The sequence below is a fragment of the Lepisosteus platostomus genome, chromosome 10 (genome assembly GCF_059453375.1).
Source record: "Lepisosteus platostomus isolate fLepPlt1 chromosome 10, fLepPlt1.hap1, whole genome shotgun sequence".
Classification (NCBI taxonomy): Eukaryota; Metazoa; Chordata; class Actinopteri; order Semionotiformes; family Lepisosteidae; genus Lepisosteus; species Lepisosteus platostomus.
Window position 1 is genome coordinate 31109856 of NC_142620.1, and position 13574 is coordinate 31123429.

A 13574-nucleotide genomic window follows, 5' to 3' on the forward strand; every position below is an offset into this window, starting at 1 on the left:
TCCAACTGAGTAATCTTGCTTTTATAAAATATAATATAAAACAATATATATACTTTTTCATGTTTAACTTTTAACATGCTGTAATATTTTAAAATGATTAAAAGTCTAAACAGTATACAACTTGAATTCTTAACTCTATTAATATAACTATCAAGTGGTATTACATAAATACAACTTTGTTGTATAGATGACACTTTCCTAAAATTTGTGAAAAAAATAAAAACAATTACAGTCTAATGTTTCTATGTGCGATCCCATGAGGAAGTACAATATGCTCCTGCTTTGTTTAACGATGGTATGAGAAATGGTGAGAAAGCTATGCTTAAATTTAATTAAGGGACTTAATTAAACACACCTTTGTGATTTTAATCAAAATGGGGATAATGGGGATTCTCTATTATAAATGCCCCAAAATACGTTCACAGTAACAAATGACGTGTTCTACATTGACCTTTTTATTAAGTGATAGACAAAAAGCAGGGCAATGACTTTCTCTGCAAGCTACTCAAAGAAGTAAGTAGGCGACTCAAAGCTCAAATCCCAGTAGCAACAATAATTAACACAGTGTGTATTCTCCTGTCACAGTATAAAATAGAACAATGCAGAGTACATAACGTGGTTACGTATCGGGAATGTTTGCAAATGTTGTGATAATTGTGGAGTATATGCTTTTGGGAACACATTTGTTTTCGAGCAGGTAATTGCTCACTTCTGCTGCCGTAGAGTGTTTTGGAATCTACACGCTCTCCCCGCATTGTTATCGACAATGAAAATGTCTCTGGAATAGGCATACTGTAAAAATGATAAAGCGGAGGCTATGGAAAAAAAAATAGCTATGGGAGCGCATCAGTAACGGAAAGCAACCGGTTTGACATGTACAGTAAAGTGTGACATCTCTGGAGCGTCGAATACATATCCTACAGTGTGAACTGTACTCTTAAAGGGCTAATCCATCCGTCATTCTCTCTGATACAGTGCATCAGATGGCTGGGTGACTGAGGGTGGTACATTATTTCCCACTACATTCTGGGGAATGTTGTTTTGACAACCTCCATCTTGTCTCCATCTATCACTCTCTCACAATTTATCATGCGTGAATGAGTCAAATGAAAAATAAAACGTGTTTACAAAGAAAGTGGATTACAGTAATACTACCAGCTATATAAATACATATATTTAGACCCTTAAATTAATACCATAATTTCCTTAGATGCACAATTCCTGATTTTATTCTCTATTAATCAAATTCTAAAAAGTATGTGTAATTTTACTGTAATAACGAGTGTAAGTATTCGCAGAAAATGTTAAAACATTATAAGTTTTTATAAAGTATATAAACTTAATATAGTCAGAAGGAGCACGTAAAAACTTTTCCAAAATAACCACAATATGTAACCGAATGAAACGCTTTGACGCTTAAAATGTTTAGGAATAAAGTGTTATACTGGTGTGTATTTTTTATTTAAACTACTAATATCAGCCATATACAGTTTACATAATATGTTTATGTTCCTAAATTAATATCGTTTATGACCTTCAGACGCGTTATGCTTCCTCTTCATTTTATGTTCAGCTACTAAAATTTTGCTTTAGTTTTAAAACTCCATATATATATTCAATGCTAAGCAGATGAAAATATGCACAATAAAGAGATTAAATGATTACAGATGCAGCCATTCAAAATGGGTGAGGTATTTCGCAGCATACCCCGGTGGGCGTGTCACAGTATCACGCGGTAAAACGCATTTCACGTGTGTCACGTGACTAACTATCCGGCGTCGCCTTGTAAAACCGCCAGGGGGAGCTTAACCTCTCATGTACAGCATTTGAGCCTTTAATTTTGAACTGTGTATTACAGCATGTTAATCATCAGTCATTAAAATGTTGGTATATTTTATGAAAGCAAGATTGCTCAGTTGGACAAAAGTACACAATACCTTTATCAGAAATATTTATGCATCAAAGCCTTTACTGAAGATATTACTAATAGTATTAATAATGGATGACTTTGGACAAGCTGTATACTCAAAGTATAATTTCTTTAGCACATTTGTACAAGCACTTGGAATCTGTCCAAGCCATACTTTGTCAGGCATTTTGTTTTACTTCAACGGGGCATAAAAACTTCCTTGCTTTTAACAGGGCGTTTCATAATTTCTAGCTACGAAAATGATTTAAAATGCGACACCTATCATTCAACTAGAGCTTAAAATATCACAAGGAAAAATACACACCGGTATTCCATTTCTCCCTAAACATTGTAAGCTTCGAAGTCTTTAACTAACGTGATACCGGAGTCAACAAGCATACTTTTAGAATTTGATTAAAAGGGAATATAATATGGAATCGCGTATCTAAAGAATTTAATAACGGTATGATTATATCCGTATACTGCGGCAGAGCTATGTAGGGCTGTTTCGCCTGCCTGATCATGCGAGCTCTCTTGTAGCCTACTGGTCTAGGTGCGTGACTACCAACTGGCAGGTTGTGTGTTCGAATCCAGCTGGTGCTGGACTTTTATTTTAACAAACATTTCTTCGAAAAAATAGGTAAGCGATATTATGGACAATCAATTGACTTTTATATTTCAAAATATCGCAACATGATCGATATTTGCGATATTTTGAACATATCTTCCCTTCTGACAGCGGTTCCTGCTTCTATTGTGTGTGTGTGTGCAACAGTAAATTTTTATAGAGAAATGGAGGCTGGACAGTATGCGTTACAATATAAACATTTATATTGATTTAAATCGTGTTCTGATTTAAATCGCAAACGCGTGTTTAATTATGTGTTTTTTAATCATGATCAGGCTTATGCATTTCTACATTTTCTGTATGAACCAGCTTAGAGGTTCATACAGAAAGACAGCTTGTGTTTAAATTGAGTGTAAGGTAATTTATGCTTCTAAAGTCATGGTCAGTATTGTTGTACTGTGCTGTACTGTGTCACATTATTTTATAGCGTTTTTATTGCGTTATTAAATCCGGTGGCGCTGTGTTAGTTTCCTGACTCACATTATTTAAACTGCGACACTGATCATTCATCTCTAAATAAACTTTATTTTATATAGCGTTTTAAGCGAATAGGTAATTAGATTGCTCATAAACCTAATCACTTTTTCTACATAAACACAGCGTGATTGCTCTCTGAAAATGCTTTTCCTTTATTTTTAAAGTAGGCTCAGATTTCAACTATAGATCGTATTATCATAAACTTTCTTGGAAAAATGTATTTTATGTAAACCATGTTTGCTATTAATTCATTTAGGGCTAAAATACGTTCATTGTCTTCTAATCGAGTCGAGTTGACATTGGAAGCCTGCCACACCCGGACCGTTAAACCAACGCATTAGCACGTCAAAGCCCATTGAGCCAGTATTGGCTTTAGTATCCCCCCCTTTTCCCCTCAATTCAATTCAATTCAAGGTGTTTTATTTGCATGACAGATGGGTACAAGCAGTGTTGGGTACTGTATGTATATTGTAACGCTTACGGCAGACAGGCACTGTGTAGGAGCCGACGCACCAGAGCAGCGCCTGCAATTTTTATATTTATAACTTAGTGTTTAAAATTAGTCAAGCAATACGAAGCATCTCCTTTTACTTAGTGCCTGAGCATACTGCAACGCGTGTGAAGCCCATAAACGATATTAATTTTGGAACTTAAACATACAGTATATGGCTGGTCTCGGTACTTTAAAGAAAACATACACACCAGTATTCCATTTCTCCCTAAACATTTTAAGCATCGAAGTCTTTAACTAACGCGATACCGGAGTCAACAAGCATACTTTTAGAATTTGATTAAAAGGGAATATAATATGGAATCGCGTATCTCCAGAATTTAAAGACCAGACAATCGCAAACTCGTTTTCAATAAAATTATTTTATTCATTTAGCAGTTTGTGAGAGGGACATCCAGCAGGGAGAGACACACACACCGGTTTTCATTTTTTTTTCAATTCCTCTTGTCTAACAGGAATGTTTTGTTTGTGGACAGACTGTTAGACAAGAGGAAAAGACCGCCTCCTCCTACGAAGCATTTCGTTGATCCGATCACGAATTCTTTTCCAGTCGTACGCAGCAAGGGTTGAGAATCTCCGATTCACCATCGTACTAATGGTTTCCCGGAGATTGGGTTAAAAAAAAACAAAAAACATACTAACAACTGTGCCATCCTACTCCTTAGTTAATACATTTTATTATTCATAAACAGTTAACATTGTTAGCAAAATATTTTGAATTATATTTAACCCTATTTTTTCTTTAGTTTTGTATTTAACTTATTATATGATAGTCAGACTTCATGTATATTTGAACAATGAAAATATATTTTTACAAGATTTTACATTAAGCACTTAAAATTAATATGGTTAATAATAGTAAACTGTAACATGCTGTAACAAGATCGGTTAAACTGCGAAGAAAATGCTTTCAGAGAAAATGTTTCAACCAAACCTGTTCCCACACACCCCGCCCCCACTACCATTAGAATATACACAAACATTTTAGCGTTTCATTCTGAGCAGAAGACCCTCACACCTGAAGAGTGCTGGCTGTGATGAATTAAACCGGTTTTACAGGTTTCAATCACAGACCATGTGACATGGGACTCAGTAAACTACAGTAACACCGTATTTGATAACGCTTTAAAAACGCTATAAAATAATGTGACTTGGCACAGAACAAGTTTACAGCACAGTACAAAGATAAATGCTGACCATGACTTTAGAAGCATAAATTGCCTTACACTCAATTTAAACACAAGCTGTCTTTAGCCCTCTAAGCTGGTTCATACAGAAATGTAGAGATCTAGGCTCAGAACACACAGCTTCATTAGCGAATACATATGCAGGACAACTAGAGAAGACGTTTTACAGAGGATGGATTTTTAGAAACATCCCATCAGACATCCCATCATATTCACAACGTGAAATCTAGAAAATAATATTACGTAACCAAAATCCGCAATATGGAAACAGAACCTGTGTAATTGTTGATAGATGATGTACTCGTAACATTTTTTCAAGACGAACTACAACATCCTCATCCTGAAAAGTCCAGCACCAGCTGGATTTGAACACACAACCTGCCAGTTGGTAGTCACGCACCTAGACCAGTAGGCTACAAGACAGCTCGCATGATCAGGTAGGCGAAACAGCCCTACACAGTCCTGCTGCAGTACACGGATATAATCATACCGTTATTAAATTCTTTAGATGCGCGATTCCATATTATATTCCCTTTTAATCAAATTCTAAAAGTATGCTTGTTGACTCCGGTATCACGTTAGTTAAAGACTTCGAAGCTTACAATGTTTAGGGAGAAATGGAATACTGGTGTGTATTTTTTTCTTTAAAGTACCAAGACCAGCCATATACTGTATGTTTACGTTCCAAAATTAATATCGTTTATGGCCTTCACACGCGTTACAGTATGCTCCTATTCTTTTTATGCTCAGCTACTAAGATTTCCCTTCAGTGGTAAAATTCAATATCTACAACGGGCACAGTAAAGACGTTTACAGTAAGTCTTTCTACGACAGACCAACGGACCACGAGTGCCCCTGTCGGTCAACCAATCACGCACTGCGGTATCGCGTGTCATCATACCTGCGGTATCTGTACTGCGGTGTCTGTACCGCGCACTTTGAATGGCTGCATCTGTAAATCGTTTCACTAACAACCAATGCACCACAAGTGCCCCTGTTGGTCATTTTGGCCAGCCAAATCACTTACCACAGTACACCGCAGTGAACTGTGGGTTATTTCGTGTGTTACAGGGTTTTACCGTGCATTTTAAATGGCTGCATCTGTACTACTAGGACAGGCACTACATTATTTTTACGAGAACCAAAGTAGAAATCATGCAACTCTAAAACAACTGTACAGAAATCACCAAACTTTGGATACAAGAAGTTGTTAGTTTTGGGCATCACTGCATAAACATAAAAATTAATTAAATCCTTGAAAAGGTTAATAACTATACTGCCCACAGCACCTATAAGTTGTACATATAGTTCTTTAGCAATGTATTTTTCTATAGAGACACCTGCATTATCAAAAGTGAAATGTTGATGGCCACATCATGATTCCACAGAAAAAATATTTTCATGCAATATTTTCACCCAAAACATCCTTAGGAGGATACTTTAAACTTGTGTTCAGATTTTTTAATGGGCAGATTCATTAAAGAATGAAAAAAATCAGCATTAATTTTCTATGTTCATTGTAATACCCAAATGAGTAACTGCACACCATAAAGTAAAGGAAACGTTGCTTTAGAAGTACATGTATTGTTTTGAAAGAACTTCACTGGTTACCTGTATTATCTAGGATAGATTTTAAAGTTCTTTTATTTGTTTTTAAAGCTCTAAATGGCCTAGCACCTATGTGCCTTACTGAATGTCTGTCGTTATATGTTCCTATACATGACCTGACATCTGCAAATACTGGTCTTCTGCAAAGACCAACGTGAAATACAGAAAGAGGAGAGAGGCTGTTTTTTGTTTTTATGCTTCTAAATTATGGAACTCACTACCACTTTTAGGCAGTCAGGCTCGGTATATTGTTTACAAAAAACATCTGAAAACATATCTTTTTAATGTATCTTTTAGTCAAAATGGTTCTTTGATCTTTCTGTTTATCTTTCTTTTTTATCTTTTATTTTTCTTATTTTATTACAACTTTCCTAATTTCTATGTATTTCTTTTTCAACCATAAATTGACATTTATGTTGCTTAACTGTATTACTGTGTTTTCCTTTACAGCTGAAAGTATCTCTCTTAATTTTAAGATTTTATTTTTATGCTTAGTTTGTAAAGCACTTTGAGTTGCTAATTGAATGAAATGTGCTCTATAAATAAACTTTTATTATTACTACTACTACTACTACTACTACTACTACATATGAAGAGTATCTCACCTTTCAGCTACATTCTTGGCTGTTTGCAGGAAGCGGGCATGGTCATTTTCTTTTAGGCTGTGCTCTGCCTGAATGACGAGTGCACTTGAACGTTCCAGACACTGACGGCAGTTGGCAATCTGCTGTGCCAGTTTACGGAGCTTCATCACCTTACAAAGTAAATGAAAAAGAAAGAAGGAATCAGAAGGAGGCAGAAAAATATGTCCCATAATTAAAATAATTTCCCCAATTCCAATTCCTTTATCAAACCATTAATAATTATCCTCCAAAACCAGGGAAGGTAAATGTCTGATTGTAAGTCTAGCTAGGTAAAGTAGCTTTGAGAGGTTATAACAAACCTCTGGGTGTCTTTCTACTCCAGCGTAGTAATATGCATAAAAACTCTTTATTATCTATTACTTTGAGGATAAGGACACAACACTGACAATATTTGCATTTACATTGAATATGTAAATCATTTTTAATATAGCAGACACTGCTCAGATATTCAGGGTTTTATGTATGTTTTGTACAACAGAACCAATAGTAATACAGTGTTTCAGAAATTCATGGAAGAATGTAGGAAAATACGAGGAACTACTTTTTTAATAATCACTTAATTGTGTTTTATACTCTTGTTTTAACTCGGTCACTTACTGTGGTTATTTTTTAAAAGGTGTAAATGTGATTGTTCTAACTATGTAAAGGTTATATACTTTGTAAAACACTATTATGCTTTAACCTTTTTTAAATCCTTAATATTGAATATTAAGATGGAATCATGTGACTAAAGAAATTTTAAAACAGTTTCTGAATGTCATTAACTGTATTAATTTGGATATTAATACAATGTATTTATATAGCTGGTAGTGTTAGTGTATTCCACTTTCTCAGTATTAGTAAATATCTGCATTGAATTCCTGAACTCGTTCACCTGTGGTTATGTGGAAACATTTTTGTTTTCACTACATTTTGCTATCGTGATTGTTGCAATGGAAAATGAAATGCTTGAGTGTTGATTTGGTCCTATGGTAGCATTGTCACCTATAAGCTGGAAGGTCCTGGGCTTGCGTCCAGGCCAATGTGCTTTCTGAACTTTTAAAAAATATAGTATCTTTCTGTAATGTCTAAATAAAATAAATAAGATTTATATTGTATTGTTGACATCTTTATTAATCATACATGTGTATATGTATCACAATAAGTATGTGTAAATATGAAAATAATATAAATAATACATTAATTAAATGAATGACAGTGAATACTGTCAATTATGGGAGTTAAATCCAGTTCTACTGGCCAGATCAGACAAGCAATCTCCAGTTGTGTAATTGCACAAAATGGCATTGAAAGGACAATAACCAGTGACGCTCACCCCTCCTATTGGCTAAGTGCATGAACAGCTACCCACCTGAAGTATTTACAGTATATGTATTGGAAAGCGCTCTGTTTTATTACAAGACACTCCGACTCAAACAAGTGTTGTACAGTGGTAAAGACGTGGGTAATGTCATCCCCATTAAACAACATGCTTATCGCGCAAATCCTGCTAAACTAAAAATTAGACACAAGAAGAGTATTATTGGACAATGTTGTGAGGCTCTGGCGAAATCTCTCTGTAAACTGAAGAGTTATAAAGGATACACGTTGTGTTACACCTCTTTTTACACTTGTAAAACCATTCCAATGTTAATATGACACAGAATATATATTGTTTATAACCTTTTAAATCTGAAGCTGTTAACTCTACTTCACACCTGCATGTCAAGATCATAGTTTCAACATAAAAAAAAATATCAAACCTTTGATTGGATGAGAAAGTCATGATTGTTTCTCAAGGATGTGAAACGTGACAATTTGTTACAGTTACCATCAAGGAAAATTTTTGGCTGCTGCAGTGGCTTGCAATGGCTAAATATAGTTTACACTTCCCAATTGCTTTGTCAGTCCATGGGGGGCAAACATTACTCCCTTCCCTCCCTTTCCCTCGCTGGGCAAATGTTCAAGATCAAATTCTTCCACGAGGGGGGTACATTTAAAGTGGAGACGACAGCACCAAAAATGTTTGGCGCGCCCTCACAGTTATAATTCAAACTGAATTGAAAACTACACATCCCAGTTAACATGGAAGTGCCTGTGATCCTTGCGTTTAACCACCAAAACAGAGAGAAAATCAGCCATAGGACTTAGGGACTGAGTTTCGAAAGATTAGCCTATCAGCAACAAAGTGAAATTTACATGATAGGCTACCTCAAACTGTCAGTTACACGACATGTGTATGTCGTATGAGTATGTTGCTTAAGCAACTTCTATTTGGCGGGAAGACGCCCCCGTACCCCCTCTTGGTGCCTGACTTGTTGCTATCTTTAATTGTTCTGTGTCCGAATCACAGTAGGGAGAGCCACATACGAAAAAAAGTTAATCCATTTACTGCTAGTAATCAGTGTAAATTTTATAGTTGAAATCTGAGCCTAAATATAAAGTTAAAATCTTGACAAATAAAGCAATGTAGGAAATGCACACTTTTTCCCCAATAGAAATACTCATGGAAAAAAAATCATTTCTGACATTTCAATCAGTTCCCATCAAGGTCTTCAAAACATACAATAATGTGCAATAATTTGGTAATCAATCATAACGGTTGTAGGACAAGAAACAAAAGATAGAGAAAAGCTTTTTAAGGCTAAACTAAAATTCAGTCTAAACATTAAAGCAAATGAAAATGTAGGACATTAAAGTGCTAGAGGTGTAAATAAATATAAAAATACAAACATACACATGAAAAGTTTTAGAAATGGAGCAGGTGTTACTTTGAAATAAGCAAACAGAAAAAATCCATGACTAGACATTTAGAAGAGAAGAAGAGGGATGCAGGAATACTTGCAAAGGCTTAGATGTACAAAAACAATCACAGAAAGGTGTGTGTTACAAAAGAACATGAAAACAATAAATAGATTTGGCAGAGAGTGAGAGGCTTGAATAATCAGGTGCAAAAATTAGCACACATAAAAAACAGCAATTCTGTCAGAGAGACTTATATGAATTAATAAAAAACATGGTTTCATGGAGGGTTTCTCAGATAGTTTGGCATTCTGGTAGATTGCCAGGTGAAAGGATTTGTAAATATGTTTTGTTAAAGCAAGTCAGTTTTTTGCAACACATGAAATAAATTTTAGCCTCTGTCACTAATGAAACCATTAAATAAAGACATAAATATAGAAATCTAAAGATTTGTTTATTCAATGTTGGTAGCAGGATTAACTGTCAGGTTGAGCTAAGTGTATATTTTGTTGCAGAGTTGCTGCAAGATGTTAACAGTGAAAACAGGTATTTAGAAATGACTCATTTCAAGAAGAAGATTTTCAGAATAATTATAAATAAATAATATACACAGAAAATAGGTAGTTAGATTGATCAGATTAGTATGCAAAGCCATTTAGCAAAGAGGGTGTGAGAAGAGTGACAAACTAGTATACTTTAGATCTTTTTTTCTAAACCAAGGAAAATCTGATCATCTTTCTCTATAACAATAATAAAAACTTTATTTTATATAGCACCTTTAAAAGTAGCATCTCAAAGCAATACGGTAGGTGTAAAACCAGTTATAAGGACCACAGATTACAAAGTTAATACATATGAGAAAGACAAGCAGTTAGAAGTACATCCAAAAATATAAAAAGAAGCAGATACAGACACTAAGTCTTCTGAAAAGAAAGGTTAGATTTAAATGCACTCAGGGTAGGTGACTCTGATATCATTAGGGATACAAATCCAGAGCTCTGGGTTGCAGTTTGAGAAGGTCCTGTCACCCACAGAATGTAGATGTTCTTGAGGACGGCTAGAAGACCAGGGTCAGACGGACAATGCTTGCAAAGTGGGGAGAAGACAGATAATAAGCCAGATAGATACTGAATGAGGATGAGGATTTTGAAGTTGACTCGAAACATGATGTAAGGACTTAAAGACTGGCGTAATGCAACCCGATCAGGATCCTGGCTGTCAAATTCTGAACATATTGGATATTGCTGAGTGCAGATTTAAATACCCCAGTGAACAGGATGCATCTTAAGATGTTTCTATTTAGAGGCAATTTGTTTAAATAACTAACTAGGTATGGACACTGTAGCGGTGAGGCTTATTAATAAGGCAGAATTAAGTGTTTCTGAGCTTTCCCAAATTAGGCCTAATTTCTCTGTTCATCTCTGTGGTGCAGCCACAGAGAAAGAATTCATGCAAGCTGATTTAAGATGTTTTCTTGTGATAAGAAACCAGCTCCCAAAGGGGGATGCACTTAGCTAAGCCTGGCTATCATGATCAATGGTCATCCATTGGCGCCTATCTGTCTAGGGAGTGCGAGTTGGACATCTGGATTGCATTCCTAAGTGTCAGGAGTAAGTGACTCATATCTCACCTTGATCAACCAATCAGGGACTGGTAGGGCCGAGTAACCCACGTGGGACTCTGATGCCCATGGAACTTTCAGCCAATCAATGAGCTGAAGTTCCTCCAGGTAAAAACAGGCAACGAGATTCAGATTCAACAAGATTCAGAAGGGATTCTGGAGAGGATTCTGTGGACTGTTCTAAAGGGAATTCAAAGGAGAATTCCAGGGCAGGACGGCCCAGGAGCAGAGGGCTCCCAAGGGCAGGACATCCTCGCAGCGCGCCTCCTGACCATCCTGAGACTCAGCCCGGACAACCACGGAACGGCCAGTGTGTCCGAGTGCCAGAACTTTCCTTTGTTCTAAGAGTCTAGAGTGGAGGTTGCCAGAGAGTAACCAGCAGCAGGCCTCGTGAACAGGTCGGAATTGTGGACAGCTGAATCACTATTCAGAACTAGCTCTTCATTAGGAACGAACCGGTCCTCTTCCGGACTTGCTGCGACCCACAGTCATCTTTTCTCCTGTGCACAAACTTTGCTAGTTAAAGCCAACACTAACTAGCCGGTCAGTGAGCATCAGCAGCGCACCGTCGCAAGCCGCACAGCACAGCCTGGCACCGAGCCAGAGAGCGCGGATTGGACAGCAACAGCCTGCAACTGTTTCTTTGTGCCCGCAGGAGATCTGAATCCCCAAAGATTGGATGAGTATTCAACTTCAATGCATTACAGCTCAAGAATTCAATTGTTATCCCAACCAGTTGATATCAATTTAATTCCTAAGAGTTATGTACTTGTTTCGAGTATCTAATGTAGAAGTTATAACCAAGTTCATTTATGAAACGGTCTTAATGAATGATATACTGAACGTATGTCCTCTTGATATATGTAACACTTCGTAACTGATTGAATATATATCTTTTGTATTCTGATAACCCTCTCGATAAGATCTGTTAGTTTAAGGCATATTCTATGTATTAATAAATGTATCCTCGTGTATTAGTACCTGTGTGTGTGCGTTGTTTGAGTTATGTCGCATGGTTGGACTCTAAAGCCATCAAAAGAATCAACTTTGTGATTTACTGCTACAATTAATAATTGTCTCAGTAAATGCCCAAACCCTACAGAACTGGTGCCTTCAGAGAGCCACTAACATTACATATTTGGAGTCCCTGAAACGGCTATGAATCACTACAACACTGATGAGCAACAGAGGTGGAAAGACTGTTTCTTTAAGCCAGCACTATAAAATAATTTATCCTCAGTGAGATGCTGCCATCTCATAGTGGGTTTCTAACACCGTATATAGTTCCATCCACACAGTGTCTTTACTACCATCCATTTTCTAATCTCTTTATCTAGTACAGAGGATTTGGATCCTATCCCAGCAAGCAAAGGTCGCAAAGCAGAATACACCCTGGACATAGCACCAGTCCATCACAAGACACACGCACGCACATGCACGCACGCACGCACACGCACCAGGGCCAGTTTTCCCGTACGCCACTTAACCTACCAGTATGTTTTGGACTGTGAGAGGAAATCATATCACACATATGGGGAAAACCCACAGAACCCAGAGAGAACATGCAAACTCCACACACACAGGATGGCAGGAATTGAACCTAGGGCCCCAGTGCTACAAGATAGCAATGCTATCCACTTCACCACAATTAGAAATGGATGGATAGCTTAGTTATCTTTCTAATTCACAGGTTTGCATGCAAAATTTAATTTTGAAAGCCACTGAGACATCTGGTACTACTGTTATATTTATGAAAGAAAAACATACAAAAAGCATGCTAACAACTGTGCCATCCAATTCCTTAACTAATACATTTTATTTTTATAAACAGTTAACATTGTTAGAAAAATATTTTGAATTATATTTTACCATATTTTTTAAATGTTTTAAACTTATTTTCTGAAAGTCAGATGTAATGTATATTTGAACAATGACAATATATTTTTACAAGATGTGGGAAAAAGTGCAAAAATTTATTAAAAGTGGTCAATTTAATATTATTGATTACTAACAGTAAAAAAACTTACAGTATACACAAAGATTCTAAGCTGATCAAGCAGAAGCAAAATCACCTGTTTTTTGCACATAAAAAGTGGTTATTAACTATTTAAACCTGTTTTTATAGAGTTTAAAGTCATGCAATGTCTTAGTTCAGCAGGAACACATCATTGTATCTTATTTTTTATTTATTAAAAAAAAATGTTTGCCCAGCCTAAGGGAGCAGGGGTGCTCTCATTGACAGGTGCTACTCTTCCATATGCTTAAGTG

At 36.3% G+C, this 13574-nt stretch overlaps 1 protein-coding gene across 1 annotated transcript in view; it reads right to left on the reverse strand.

Moving 5' to 3' along the window:
* Window positions 1–13574, reverse strand: part of mid2 (midline 2) — a 511887-nt gene that overhangs the window by 83894 nt on the left and 414419 nt on the right. Inside the window, exon 5 of the mRNA XM_088648926.1 lies at window positions 6926–7074. Coding sequence (XP_088505052.1) covers window positions 6926–7074 — 149 coding nt within the window. The remainder of the gene's footprint in view (window positions 1–6925; window positions 7075–13574) is intronic.